Source organism: Nicotiana tomentosiformis, chromosome 11, assembly GCF_000390325.3.
Source record: "Nicotiana tomentosiformis chromosome 11, ASM39032v3, whole genome shotgun sequence".
NCBI classification, from domain to species: Eukaryota; Viridiplantae; Streptophyta; class Magnoliopsida; order Solanales; family Solanaceae; genus Nicotiana; species Nicotiana tomentosiformis.
This window is the reverse complement of record NC_090822.1, coordinates 21880526-21896025: the sequence shown is the minus strand read 5'-3', so window position 1 is coordinate 21896025 and position 15500 is coordinate 21880526. Positions and strand designations below refer to the sequence as shown.

Sequence of the window (15500 nt, the reverse complement as noted above, 5' to 3'; positions counted from 1 at the left end):
GACTTGGTAACAAAAATTAGTACCTCATAATGTTTTTTAATTGTAGTGCAAATCTCTGATCTTCTTTTATGAGGTATCTGTTGCAGTGAGTGCAAGATATTAGATCATCAGTGGTCTCTATTTATGCATGAAAATTTATAACAAGAAAAGAAAAATGCTGGAGTTGTAGGAAAAGTATGTCCTCAGAGAATGGGGGTTAAAAGATGGCAGATTACATTGGAGGACCTGCTGTTAAATCAGAATGTAAATATCTCCAAGATGTTGCCTTGGTTCCCACTGTAGGAGCATTCTCTTTATTGTTAATTGGGATTAACTTTTTTTTAAATTATTGTTTGACTAGAAATTCCTAGATTTCTACTACTACCTTGATGCTTTAGTTCTGGTTTTTCTATTATCTTGTTGGTATTACTGTTTTTTTGGCTTTCTCACTACTGCGTTTTTTTCTCTATTCTGTTGTGATTGGTTATCCATGCTTGCTTTGAGCCGAGGGTCTATCGAAAACAGCCTCTTTGCCTGCCAAGGTAGGGGTAAGGCTGCGTAAACACTACCCTCTCCAGGCTTCACTTGTGGGATTATTCTGGGTATGTTGTTGTTGTTATTTGATTAGAAAAACAAATGGGTGAAGTGAGGCAGCAAAAGAAAGTGTTGTAAAGGAAATAGGAGTAATACTCAATGACGCAGCCAACGCCAAAATAAACTGATTATTCAGTTCTATTTTGATGTATGATGTCAATTAAATAAGTATTTCTCACGAATGATCTTGGTCAAATTAAGTATGAGGAACTGAAGAAAATTAAAATACTTGTAGTAAAAAAGTGTGTTAATTTTCTTCTGCTTCTGGTATGGTTCAATTTGCATATCGTGATTGTTATAAATTACTGTCAGAGCTTTACACTAACCTGGGCTGGTAGATTAGTACTATTTTCTTTTTCTTTCTTTGGCATAAACAGTTGTATTTTTGACTTGCTCATTTAATATTCTTTAATTTCTGAAGAGCAGAGGACTCTTTTTCTTCTGGCATCACCCCTTAGGCTCCCTGATCCAGTAAAAATGACCCTAGTTCACCTGCTTGTAAATTCAGAGGAAAGTACATTGGTAGAAATTTTTTCTTAAGTAGTTAGAAATGCACCCCAAAAGAAAAATGAAAAGAGTAATTGTTTGAAAGATATAGCATGAAGCTTGAAATAGTATAAATAATATCGATTTTTGTTAGGTTCAATGATAAGTAAAGATGTCAAGTTTCTGGGACAATCTAAAAGAGAAGTGTAGGTCAGTTCTTGTGAAATTCTTTTGGATGTGTGTGTGAGAGAGAGAATCAGATTACCTTACCTTTGAATCTGCTTCTCTCTTTCTGTGTCTTTGTTTTACTATCAGCTGTACTAATGTACCTCGCATAATGCTATTGTCATTTTTCCAGACCAAAGTGGCCTTCATCTTCATTTGTTTCATCTGAGGGATTGGTGACAGCAATGGCCTATCGGCTGCCTCATGTGGTATGTCATGTGTTCTTTTTACATTGAAGTGTCACTTTCTGTCTGGTTCACTTTCTGTCTGGTTGCTTATTTGTTAACAAGGTTGGCAGTTATGCATCCGTTCTGCAGGTTATGGGAGACAGGTCTGGAAACATACGTTGGTGGGATGTTACTACTGGACAGTCGTCTTCATTTAATACCCATAGGGAAGGGATCCGCAGAATCAAGTTCTCACCAGTTGTTCCTGGAGATCGTAGCCGTGGGCGTATTGCCATTTTATTTTATGATAACACATTCTCGGTGTTTGATCTGGTAAGCGAGAAATTCCCCTTGTTGATTTCTTTGCATGTGCCTCAATATTCTGTGCGCTTTTGTGTCCTCCTTTACATGGAAGTCGAGATATTTGAATTTGTGTAGGTTTCCCCATCTTCAAAATACAGATAATGAGATACATAATGGTAGCTGAGTTGCTATACTTTTGCTTTGTTGATTAAGAGTATAACCAGTAGTATCAGAAATCCCAATGCTGCTTCATTTCATGGGGGTGAATCCTTATCTGTAATTGTATCTCATTTAGATCCATAGAGCCTGAATAACTGAACATTCCATTACCCCTATCTCAAGTTCTTTGCATGGGTTTCGCCAAAAGTCTCAAGGATTGGCTGTTCAAAGGTTTTATCTAAAAGTCTGGCACACAGTTCTAATTGCTTCTAAACTATATCGCTTTTCTCATTTGCAGGACTCGCCCGATCCATTGGCAAATTCACTTTTACAACCTCAATTTCCTGGAACTCTTGTGTTGGAACTCGATTGGTTGCCTTTGCGATCAGATAAGAATGATCCACTGGTGTTATGTATTGCTGGAGCTGATAGCAGCTTTCGCCTTGTTGAAGTCAATACGTATGTCCAAACAAGCTTACTATTCTGTCTTATTATCTGTTTTATCTGTTCTCCCGGGTTAAAAATAGCATCTTTCAGTAAAAATTGAAATGTACAAACCTGCTGGAGAAGGAAGCCGATTGCCTACTCTAGACTCTGGAATAATTGCAGTGTTGGTTATAATACACTTTCTTGTCCTCCTAGATGCATGGTCACAGATAAAGTAAATGCTTGTCTGGAGCCTTCATAAAATAAGTAAATGCTTGTCTAAAGTTGCCAGAAGAATACTTTATCTCGGTTTCTGCTTCTTTTATCGTTCGCAATCGTGCTTAGGAGTTAGCACGAGTTCATCATGATTTGATTGGTTATTTTACTCTGTCATGCTGTTTCAATTTGTTCTATTACTGGTCCTTTTCAAGAAGGTTCCTTAATTTTAATTATTTGGTATTCTGATTGTCTCTGTCACACTCGTTTTTTTTTTTTTGGGAAATTAGCTTTAGCTTCTTTGAATTGCAGTCATTACCCGCTACATTTTAGAGAATCCTGATACTGTAATAAACTTCCAGAAACTGTTAAAGGTCCCTGCGTTAGCCTTGAAACTAAGGAATGCTAGTCCGTATAACACACAGGGAGAACAACTTAAGTGAATCCTGTGGTTGTCTGATATTGTGCAATTTCTACTCCTGGAGGCAGAAAATTGATATTTGCAGTATGAATGGAAATACTAACTTGATGCAATTTCTTTTACATTCTCCAATAACCCAAAATAGTATCTAATTTTGTTAGGGGTAAGGTCTGCGTACACACTACCCTCCCTATACCCCACTTGTGGGATTTTACTGGGTTTTTTGTTGTTCTTGTTGTTGTTATACTTCAAACTTTTGTCTATTCTAGATAGATTTGTTTTACAGAGTTCCTGGTTCCTGAACTTGCATATCTTTGTAAAACTGTTTTTTGCTTATGCAGAAGTGACAATAAAATGGTCCATGGTCCCCAAGCTCGACCACTCAAAGAGAGATTTCGACCGGTGCCTTTGTGTTCTCCCATATTACTACCCACACCACATGCCCTGGTAACTTTGCTTTCACTTTTTTCCACCAAGCATGCTAAACTAATATAGTTAGGACTGCTTTATTGAGAAAAATGTTTTAAATATGTTATGTGTCAAGCATTGGTAGGGGGAAGTTGTTGCCTCTTTATATGGTCCCGGAGAATCCTCACCTCATGAGCTAGCTTGTGAGGTTGAGTTAGGCCGAAGGTCCATTGTTTTTTTTAATCATTGTATCATAGCCAGACTGAATTGTTGTGTTATCCAATGTTGGCCCCTATGTTACGTTATTCACGCCTCGAAAGTCCAGTCTTGGCGTGCCCAGATTTTTGGTTTCCCATGTTGGTTGAGGTAATGAGCGGGTTTCTACTTATATGGTCTTTGGGAGTCCTCACCCTAAAAGCTAGATTTTAGGGTTGAGTTAGACTTGAAGTCCATTTGACTTGTCAAAATTAACTATTTGGGTTAAGGTTGTTAAATTAGTACAATTATCGGCCTTTTTGTTGGCATGCAACAAATCCTGTAGCTTTATTTTCGGTAAAAAAAAAAAAGTTCGTATTAAAGTGGATATTTTCTACTGCAGGCATTACGTACCATCTTACAGTTAGGTGTGAAGCCGTCATGGTTTAATACATGGAGTACAACCCCAGATGATGCAAACTACCAAGTTCCTGGAACTCCAACAGCTGGAGATCTTCGTAATCACATGATTGAATCACCCCGTATTGGTGACTCTGTAGTGCCTGAGATGCTTCTCAAAGTACTGGAACCTTATCGTAGAGAAGGTGTTATTTTTATGTAATCCATATTATGTTGTAGAATGTATAGTTGATCAGCATTTACATTTAGCTTTGTGTAAAAGACAATACACTTGGTGAAGCATTTGACATGTTTCATTGTCTGTTACTCAAGGGTGCATACTTAATGATGAGACGGTTAGACTGTATGCTGGGCTAGTGGATAAAGGTTCTGCAGTAAGGTTTGCCTTTGCTGCTGCTATATTTGGTGAACCCATGGAAGCTCTTTTCTGGCTGCAATTACCGCGAGCTCTAAACTACTGGATGAATAGATTGACTAACAAGTCTCCAACAAGAGTCCCTCAATCAGCTTCAACTTCAGAACTTGATGAAGTATCTATGTTAAATAGGATATCATCAAAGGGAAAGTCAGGGCCTGGAACGGGAAAAAATAATGATTTGGTTAGTTTCAATGCTGAATATTCATGAAACAGATAATCTGCATGTAGTTTGACTGTTTAACTATGTGTCTGCACTCAAATTTCGTAGGAATGGTTTTCACCTTTTAAGTTAGGTGCCTTTAGTGGCTTGTCAAGAAATAAAGGAAATTAGGTGCCTTTAGTTCTACTCCCAGACCCAGGATATTGTATTGATCTTGTGGCTTCTCACTGGCAGGGCAATGGTCAACTTCAACTGATGGCCTTTGAACAACAAGAGTTGTGGGGGCGTGCTAATGAGCAGATTCCTTGGCATGAAAAGCTGGAAGGAGAAGAGGCAATTCAAAACCGTGTACACGAGTGAGTGTCCTCTATATAACTGGTCTATTTGTATCTTTTTATGCCAGCACGCCAGGATTATTGGTCAATGAGGTTGACAGGGTTGAGCTAGTTCAGTTTGAACTTAGATATCGTCCAATCTGTAGGTTGAGGAATAGATGATTTAAAAGGGGGGGTGGGGTGAAGAAGGTGGCATACATCAAGTGTTTTCTTTAAGGCTTAATGCATATTCTTCCCCCCCCCCCCCCCCTAATGGGAAGATGAAGAAAATGGGTGTAGCAATTTTTTTTTTTTTTTAAAGTTAATGAAACGTGTCAGACGCCATTGATACGTGACACCAAAGTGGTGTATTAGACGTAGTTGGTGAAAGGTTTAGTGTGGGAATATTTGTGAAGGAGGGTTGTGTCAAAGGGATTTCGGTACAAGTTTTTTTTGGGGAGGGGGGAGGGGGGAGGAGGCAGAATATGTATTTATCCGTTAAATACGAAACAATTTCACGAATCTATTATTGCAAATATTCCAGGAAATCCCACCGGTCCCTGAAACTAGTGAAGCAATAGAACCAATATCATTTATTGCTCTCTTTAGGAACAACAGAACATTTAAAGGAATCAAGAATGAAGATTTTCATCTATGGCAATTAACTTCTGATCTTTCCAAGGAATTAATTAGGTGACTGTCATTTGACCTTGACTTGTTGAATAATCAACAGTTTGGTTTGACGGTTTTGTTTCTGGTTACCAGATTAGTATCGATTGGGAACCTAGAAGCTGCAGTTAGTTTACTGCTCTCCACACCTCCAGAGAGTTCGTATTTCTATGCAAATGCATTGCGTGCCGTTGCCCTTTCTTCAGCTGTATCAACGTCTTTACTTGAGCTAGCCGTGAAGGTGCTTCTTCCTTTCAATATTTCATTTTACGTTTTCAGATAAATTCCTTCTTTTTCTTTGTAATGTCATCCTTGTTAAATCACCTTGTTGTGATGCTTGTGTAGGTTGTTGCTGCCAATATGGTGAGAACAGACCGGTCCTTGTCTGGAACACATCTTCTTTGTGCTGTTGGCAGGTATCAAGAAGCTTGTTCTCAGGTAGTGATCGCTATATATTCTCTTTTTTTAGTGATCTTGATGTTGCCTTGAACATTAATTGACTGATGCTGAAGTTATATGCCTTCAGTTTGTTGAACTATAATGAGCTAGATGTATAACTATCTGCAGTGTACTTATTGCAGACTGAGCTTGAGTTCATGATTAAATCTTATATCATCTTGTCCAATTCATTTGTCTTTCATTCTTTGTGGAACTATTCACTGTTTTTGTAAGGTTCTATGTTGCGTCAGGCTGATTTCTGCATGTTGAAAATTGCATATATATATATATATATATATACACACACACATTGGTATTTTTACTAATATTTTTTTTTTGAAACTGGTAACTTCTCTATATTTCATATGTAGCAAAACAGTACTTAGGTAGTACTGAAACCATATATACAAACTATCACTGACACTCTATATTGACTCTAAAACATCAATAATGGTGTCAGTATCATTTGTGTAGATCTGATTACACCAAAAACACAACAACAAAATAAAGTTTAACTTGATCTTCTGCACCCCATTCTCCACATTCTCAAAACATCTGGAGTTTCTTTCTTTCCAAATTGTCCATCAAATGCAAGCAGGTATAATTCTCCATCTGGTCCTGTCCTTTGCCTGTAGCCCTGTTTCCTCCCAACTTTTAAGAGTATCTATCACCTTCCCAGGCATGGTCCAGGAAATGCCTTTGAGGTTAAGAATAATTCTCCATAGATGAGATGTTATCTTACGGTGAAGAAAGAGATGGTTAACTGTCTCTGCTGTTTCCCCACACAAAAAGCATTTAGAACATAAAATGAAACCTCTTTTCATCAAATTATCTTGTGTAAGGACTGCTTCCTTAGCCAGTAGCCACACAAAACAAACAACTTTGTGAGGAATTTTTGTTTTCCAGATGTGTTTCCAAGGCCAATTGGCTATCTGCTGGTTGGAGTAATTCATCCTCTTGTAAGCTGCATTAACTTTGAATAAACCCTTACTGCTGCCTTGCCACCATAGTACATCTTCACCTGCTTGTAATCCACTAAACTGCTCTAGTGCACAGAAGAATTCAACCACTCTTTGTGCTTCCCAATCGTTTATATGTCTTCTAAAAATGATGTTCCATCCTTGAGGTGTCCACATCTCTGCTATAGTCCTTTGCTGATGTAGAGCTAAATTGAAAACTTCTGGAAAAGCCACATCCAATCTGCCAACTTCATGCCAATTGTCCTTCCAAAAGCTAGTCTTATTCCCATCAAACACTTTGATCTTGGAATCATTCCTCAACTCACTCCATAATGATCTAATGGATCTCCATAGACTAACCCCATATGGTGTAGTGGCCTCCTTAGTCATCCATTTGTCTTCCTGTCCATATTTTGCTTTAATAATGTTTCCCCACATGAGTTGATTCTCCTTGTTGAGCCTCCACAATCATTTCATTCTAAGAGCTTTACTCTGAATCTTCAAGTTCTTGATCCCTAACCCTGCAAGTCCAAGGTTCTTGCCAAAAGTGAGTGCTTTCCATTTCACCAAGTGGTAGCCCTTCCTTTCTTTGTTCCCATTCCATAAAAAATTCCTCCTGATGCTATCCAACCTATTGATGATCCCTGTTGGAATGGGGAACAAGGACATCATATATGTTGGAAGTGCATCAAGAACTGAGTTGATAAGAGTCACTCTGCCACCTAGAGATAGATGCTGGGTTTACCTGGCCAGTTTCTTTTCACACTTCTCTATAACATTGTTCCAAATCCCTATTGACTTAGATTTAGCTCCCAAAGTCATTCCAAGATATATTGTTGGTAAAGCCCCTACTTCACCACCCAGAACAACAGCTAACATATCCATGTTTATGACATCATTGATAGGGTAAAGAAAACTCTTCCTCCAGTTGATATGCAAGCCAGAGATTCCTTTAAAAAGAACCAGAATCACCCTGAGGTATTTTAGTTGATCTTCTTCAGCATCACAGAATATGAGGGTATCATCAGCATATTGTAAATGACTCACTTCTAAACTATCATTGCCCCTTCTAGCTACATCAAAACCTTTTATCCACCCATACTGATTGGCTGTTTTAATCATATTGTTAAGACCTTCCATAGCAATCACAAACAGAAAAGGTGATAAAGGATCAACTTGTCTTAGTCCCCTTTCTGCTTTGAGAAAACCTGCTGGGGAGCCATTTATAAGAACTGAAAATCTGGCTGTTGACATGCAGAATTTAATCCAATTTATCCATTTCTGGCCAAAACCCATTCTTTCTAGCAGGCTCAGGAGGAAATTCCAATTGACATGGTCATAAGCCTTTTCAATATCAAGTTTGCACAAGATACCAGGTTTCTTTTGTTTCAACCTAGAATCAACTGCTTCATTGGCTACCATTACAACATCCATGATCTGTCTACCTTTAATGAAAGCCATTTGTTGATAGTCCACCGATTGTGAAATTACCCTTTTTAGTCTCTCTGCCAAAACTTTGGAAAACAATTTGTAAATGCTACCTATCAAGCTGATAGGCTTGAAATCCCTTAGTTCCTTAGCACCTTTCTTCTTTGGAATGAGAGCAATAAATGTTGCATTGAAGCTTCTTTCAAAAACTTCTTTGTCATAGAAGTTTTGAAAAGCATTCATGATGTCATACTTCACTATCTCCCAGCATTTGATAAAGAACTCCATAGTAAAACCATCTGGGGCCAGGAGCTTTATCTATTGCACATAGCTGCAAGCACCTTAGCACTTCATTCTCTTCCAAGTTACCCTGTAGAGCTTCCTTATCCTCTTCAGTTAAAACGGGGCAATTATCATAGTGGCATGTAGGTCTCCATTGAGTAGTTTCTTTGTACAACTTCTGATAATAATCAATAATTTCCTCTTCTATTCTAGCTGGCTCCTCTGTTAGTTCTCCATGTATCATCAGTTGGTCAATATTGTTGAATCTTTTATGTGCATTGCTACTTTGTGAAAAAACTTAGTGTTCCTGTCACCTTCTTTCAACTATAGGGCCCTAGATTTTTGTCTCCATGAGATTTCCTCATTTTTGATCAACTCCTCATACTCCATGAATAGTGCTGTCTTCTTGATAGTTTCTTCCTCTGTTAAAATTCTGTCTCCAAGCACCTCATCCAGTTCTGCCATTTGACTTAACAATTTCTTCCTTTGATATCCCAAATTCCCAGTCTCACTTCTGCTCCACTCCTTGAGTTTTGATTTGAGAGCTTTTAATTTACAGGCCAGTATAAAGTCAGGCATGCCTGAAAAATTGAAAGAACTCCACCATTCTTTGACTCTGTCATTGAAACCAGCTGTTCCTAGCCACCAATTCTCAAATTTATAATAGTTTTTGTTCCTGTTCCAAGTGCCCCCCTGTAGAGCTACTGGAATGTGATCAGATGCTAGTCTTTGTAGTGGAATCTGTTTTATATTACTAAAACTATCATCCCACTCCTCAGAAATCAGGAACCTATCAATTCTGGAAGCTATGTCTTGATTATCCCCTTTAAGCCAAGTGAAGCTACTATCTTCTAATCGTAGATCAATTAAGTTCATGTCTTCAATGAAATCAGAAAATTCCACCATACCCCTTGTTCTCCTCCTACAATCTTTTTTTTCTGAAATGAATCTGGTGACATTAAAGTCTCCACAAACAGCCCAAGGCCCTTCCATCAATCCCCTTATTGCACATATCTCATATCTCATCCCACACTATCCTTATCTCAATGTAGTTATTTGGAGCATGTACCCCAGTTATATGACATAAAAAATTCTGAAAATGTGCCACAAACTTGCAAGTCAAAGTGTAGCAACCAGTTTCCAGAACTTTCCCCTCCCAGCTTCTACAATCCCACATGATACCCCCTCTAGTGCCACTAGCCTCCAAGTGAGCAAATCTAACCCATCTTCCTCCCCACACTTCTTTGACAATCTCTCTAATGTCCCCCTCTAGTTTAGTCTCTTGGAAGCATATGATGTCTGCATTCCAGTCAACTACCAAACTCTGCACAATTCTCCTTTTATCCCTGTCATTCAATCCCCTTACATTCCATGAAACTATTTTGAACTGCATGGATCCAGGGTAAGCATCTTCCTCTCCTTACTCCTTTCCCCCTCGCTCTTGAATTTAACATCGAAAGTAACTAGACCTTTTAATTCCTGTTCCTCGTTGAATCTTGTCTTCTTACACACACTGTCAGGCTCCATCCTTCTAGCTTGTCTACAGCTATCTACTTGTAACAACAATTCCAAAGCCTCCTCTTCATGCCCCTGGAAATCTACCCCAAGTAATTTGATCAGCTTGATCAAATTCTTTTGGACCCATAGTGATGTCTCCCTTGCTGTGACTTGAATGGCTTGTTGTTGCTGAATGAGAAGAGGTTCAGCCTCTTCCACTTCCTAATTTTCTATAGCTATGATTGTATTTTGTTGTGCTAATTCCAAAGTTTGTTCTTCCATTCCCCTGCTCTCATCTTCTCTTTCCTCCGGATTCTGTTGCCCCAATTAAATCTAGAGAAGATTCCCCGAAAACAGCCTCTGTAATGGCCGCATTTATCTCTGCACAGTTTCCTTGAAAATCTGCACTTTGAGGCTTTGCATGCACCAACTTTTGGGTGGAATAAGGTTCTAGAGCTCAACAAAGAGATCGCTGGGTAAATCTTGTGAAGTGGGATCTTTTAAGTCATTAAAAATGACTTGGCCTGCAAAGTATGGCCCAAAAGAATTATTAAAAGCAACTTCCTTATTGGGCTCAGCTTGCTGGCTCATTTTAGTTGCTTCATTAAACCTAACCACCTGCTTCTCACGTGCGTTTGTTTTCACATATTTTTCAGCTGTCAAAGAAGTACCACCCACGTGTTTTCTGTCTTTGAAATCCCTGTAAGAAGGGGATTTTTGTACTTCAGCACAGTTGGTAACCCTATTTGCCCTCTGGGTAAAGGCAATACCTGGGTTTTGCTTTCCAGCCAGATTGGAATGTGGTGAGTGATTCCTTTACTAGTTATGGATACCTCTCTTGGTAGATTCCTCCCATTGTTCCTTAACAAAATTCTGGCCCACTTCAGATGATTTTTGAGCTCTGTTTCTTCTTCAGTAGCCACCCATCCTCCACAGAATTCGCCTATTTCTTGAAAAATTCTCTGCGACCACAGATGAAGGGGAATTCCTACTGCTTTAATCCAGGTTTCTTTGATTTCAATAGAATTTGAAATACACCCTGCCATGGGGTTCCACCATTCTAATTGCAACCTGAGCTTTTTCCAGAACCATTGCCCTTGAATGGTCCTCTCAGCCATGTATTTATTAGGGAATTCGAATAAGAACAAATCCCAGTACATCTCATAGATGTTCACCCCAAAAACATTTTTCCAAGTTGAAGTTGACCACCTTCTTATGTCAGCAAGTGTGGGTTTTTCGTTCGCCTCTTCTCCGAAACTCCCCACTAAACATCTCTTCAAAGGCCCATTCTCTTGTGCATTAGCAGATTCAGAGATGTCAATATTTCCACTGTTACAAGTCACCTCTGCTTCACGAAGACTCCTAGTCTGCCATTTACTATCTTGTACAGCCTTCTTATAAGGATAGTTGGCCTCAGTTAATCTTGAGGGAACAACCACTACTACTTTTTTTGAGTATTTAATGAAGTTGTTGATCTTAAATGCTATCTCATTCCAACCTGCATTAAAGACTGGTTCATGAATAATAAGTACTGATCTTCCTCCACCATTTAATGACAGAATACTTATGTATCTCCCATGCTCATTAAATTTCCTGGTGCAAAAGTGCTCTGAGTCCTGCTCTGAAATTTTCCATCTCCTGACCACTCTATTCTGGTCCTTTGAGGCCTCTTTAAGAGTGAAGCAAATCCATTCCATGATCAACCCATTCATACCACTCTGAGTTGCTAGCAGATCACCTGGTAATATCAAAAGATTTGAACCCAGCATTAAAGTAAATCCTGTTCTCCCCCATTCCAAAACCTTGGATAGGGATAAGAATGGAGAAAGCAACCACAGAAGTTGATTCCTTGAAAAGAGAGAACAGAGGGAGGGGAAGAAAGAGAAAGAGAAAGGTATCTCCGATGGAAGAAAACCGGAGAAGGAGAGATTCTCCCTCCTAGAGGGAAGGAGAGAGAAGAGTCTCGAAAACAGTGCCTGAGAGCATTTGCATAATAAAACAATAGAAAAGGTTATAGGATTAAAAACAAAAGTCAACAGGTTACAAATATATTGGTATTGAGAGAGAGAGAATGCTGGTTTTATTGCGCTACTTTAAGATCTACATTGGTATTTTTACCATCTCATAGACTGGAGCAATGTTTCTAGCCTCGTCCTTATCCGGTGATGAAAAATTTCCCAAATCCCGCGATGGAATTGCGAGCAAAATATTTGCTGCTAAGAAGGATGCTGTTAGTTATTGTGATAAGGAGGATAAAAATGAGTTGTTTAAGAACACAAGGCTAGTTACAATTTCAATGACATTCAATTGAACATTATCTGAAGTAAGCTGAAGCAATGACCTTGAATGAGATTCTGCACATGGGAGATTTTATCGGTGTGGAATTTTAGTTCTTTTTTATCTTCACGAGTGTTGTTGATTAATTTGCTCCTGCGTGAGGATATTTGACGAGGGGACATTGTTAAGGTCTTTGCAATCTTCTGTCAATTATGGGAAGGTGCTGGTTATGAAATTTTGGTGGAACCTGATAGGGATGACGGATAGCATAATTAACAGAAAACTCATTGAAAGACTCTACAAGACAATTTCTTATGGAGTTACTACTGTCGATTGGAAGGGAAGCAGGATCATTTATTGATAAGAATCAAAGTGCAGTTCTCGATTTTGTTTCTCCGATCTGACTGGCCATTATGATGAAATTGGAGGCATTTGGATGATTAGAAACTATAGTATGCCTGGAGATTATTGGTTGTAATCTCTTCAGGAAGGTTCAATGTCTTTGAGAGACATCCTAGTTATCGTCATATCATATCTAGAGATAATGTTCCTTCACGAATTTATAGGTGCTGGGAAGAAGCAAGTTTAGAATTCAACAATCAGTTCCAAAGTCTAGAATTGCCCTTGGGAAACATTAAAGTGCAATAGACTCAATCCATTTAAGGACCAAGTTAACCATTTGATTTATTTAAAGATCATATGCACTTCGGCTAATAATACAGAGAACAAAATTAGAGTAAAGCAGCAACTCATGGACCAAAACTGCTTTTTCCTTGTGGGAAACGCTTTCTTCAAGAAAAGTATTTTTCACCAAAGTGGTGAAATGACTTCCCTTGCTTTTGGGAAAATGTCATTCTTTTCTGCAAGTATCCCAACTCTTACTCATTATCACTTGCTTCAACCAACTCGTGAACCGTATTGTTAAAATTTTCATTTGAAAAACATTATAATCAAATCTTTAATACTCAAAGATATCACCAAACACTATCATCAAAACCTCTTACACTTTTAAATTTAACATGTGCCATTTACACTTATACCCTACTAAATACCAGAAAATGTTTTTCCGAGGTAAAACATTTACACAAAAACATTTTCCATCGAAAATAATCTTGTTTGTGCTAAATGCACCCATAGCTGGGTTGTGTTTTCATCTTTGTGGTCTTCCAAGAGGGGCATCCTCTAGTTGCTACGAGTTTGGTTTCCTCTTACTAATTTATTGTTCTGAGATTATGCCTTACATTAGCGTGCAGATTTTGCAACTCCAAGTGATAGGCCACATTCATATTTCTCTACTTTTTGGCTAATTTCACGTTCTATCTATTTGGCAGTTACAAGATGCTGGATGCTGGACTGATGCTGCAACATTAGCAGCAACACATTTAAAAGGAACTGATTATGCAAGGTTAATACCTATCTTTGATTAAAGAGAACGTGGATATTATTAGTAGTATACTTGTCAATATGGAAAAGTTAAAATGTCTGTCCTGCAGGGTTTTGCTAAGGTGGGCTCAGCATGTTCTTCATTCTGAACACAACATTTGGAGGTATCATCATCTCTTCATCTGATATTTTCTAGAAAATCAATGGTTTTCTTATCTAGTAATAACTCAATGCAGGGCACTTATCTTGTATGTTGCTGCTGGTGCATTGCCAGAGGCATTGGCTGCTCTTCGTGGGGCACAACAACCAGATACAGCAGCCATGTTTATACTTGCTTGCCGGGAAATCCATAGTGAATATCTGTCTAGCTTGGATGATGAATTAAGATCTTCAGATAAGTTGGTTAACTTGCCGGGTCTGAACCCAGAAAGTGAAGATGTCACTGCAGTCGGTGAATACTATGGACAATACCAGAGAAAACTAGTCCATCTTTGCATGGACTCCCAACCATTCTCTGACTGAGAAAAACTTGGTTGGCATATCTTTTGCAGTGCGTCTTAAGATCTCGGGCTCAACTATCCGAGTCACCAAGACAAGCTTCCCTTCCCCCTAACCATACATTTGAGCCTAAACCTCGAGACATTTAAGCGCCAAGAGCCTTGCCGGAACTACAGTTTGGTATCAGTTTGAAAATATTTGGCCTGTCGCACTTATCCAATAGAGAAAGTAATCTGCAGTTCTTTGTGGGTCAATCCTGACTGAATTGGTGACGACGCTTTTAACCTGGTGGGAGATGTTTTTTTGACATGTATACTACCACTCGTAAATTCATTCCACTGAGATGAACGATTGTTCTGTTTAGATGTTTGTTCCTTAATACTCGTCCTTTGAAAGCTAGCCAGATTACAAGATCAATTCTTTTGTATTAAATGGAACTGCTGTATATTGATTGATTGACTATAATTATATAATAGGCATTGAATCATTGAGTTCATTGTTATTTCATAACCAATAAAACCATCAAAGTGGTAGTTCATTTTTATGCACGATGAACTAGCAAGCCGTCAGAAGCATGCTCGACCTTTTTAACTGTTGCATGTAATTGTATCAACGTGAATGATTTGGAGTCCAAGATATTTGTCTTGGACTTGGAGTATCAAGTTGTTTGACTGATAACTTCAGGATTCAAATTCATCCTTTTCAATGAGACTTTCTAAGTTCTAATACTATTTTGAGAATAGTTTAACAAAGGACAGTAGGTGTATTCGAGAAAAATCTAATCAAATCGACTTGAAATGTCCAATTTGCATATGGTTCCAGGCGCCGTGCGTCTCCTGAACCAAAAACGTGTGCTTTACCCAAATTTTTGAGCGGGTGAGGTTACTTTATTCCTGCTGATATGGCAAAAACATGTGTTTTACCCCGTATTCTTTTTGTTGTTGTTTGTCCTTGTGTTGTTTTCTTACATAACGAAACCACTATAATTTTTAGCTACACCGGATGTGCAACTAAAAGTGTATAAAAATCTGAACAGAGAAATTCAATTTGGAGTGCGAATGATTGTTCTATTTCACATTTTCAAGAAGAGAGGCTTTTGATATTTGATTGTAAAGGTAAAAGGTTTGAATAATTTGTTTTCGATAAAGAAGAAGACGGATAGGAGGGAAGGAGAAGAT

General features: G+C 38.5%; 1 protein-coding gene across 3 annotated transcripts in view; it reads left to right on the top strand.

Moving 5' to 3' along the window:
* The window catches only part of LOC104110863 (uncharacterized), a 36092-nt gene extending 21274 nt beyond the window's left edge, over nucleotides 1-14818 (top strand). For all 3 annotated transcript variants that reach the window (XM_070188016.1, XM_070188017.1, XM_070188015.1), the window contains 12 exons: nucleotides 1418-1493; nucleotides 1602-1784; nucleotides 2212-2372; nucleotides 3318-3423; nucleotides 3983-4184; nucleotides 4312-4598; nucleotides 4812-4933; nucleotides 5657-5801; nucleotides 5906-5998; nucleotides 13773-13846; nucleotides 13935-13988; nucleotides 14061-14818. In XM_070188016.1, coding sequence (XP_070044117.1) covers nucleotides 1418-1493; nucleotides 1602-1784; nucleotides 2212-2372; nucleotides 3318-3423; nucleotides 3983-4184; nucleotides 4312-4598; nucleotides 4812-4933; nucleotides 5657-5801; nucleotides 5906-5998; nucleotides 13773-13846; nucleotides 13935-13988; nucleotides 14061-14346 — 1789 coding nt within the window. In that variant the 3' untranslated portion in view covers nucleotides 14347-14818. The remainder of the gene's footprint in view (nucleotides 1-1417; nucleotides 1494-1601; nucleotides 1785-2211; nucleotides 2373-3317; nucleotides 3424-3982; nucleotides 4185-4311; nucleotides 4599-4811; nucleotides 4934-5656; nucleotides 5802-5905; nucleotides 5999-13772; nucleotides 13847-13934; nucleotides 13989-14060) is intronic.
* The last annotated feature ends 682 nt before the right edge of the window (nucleotides 14819-15500 follow it).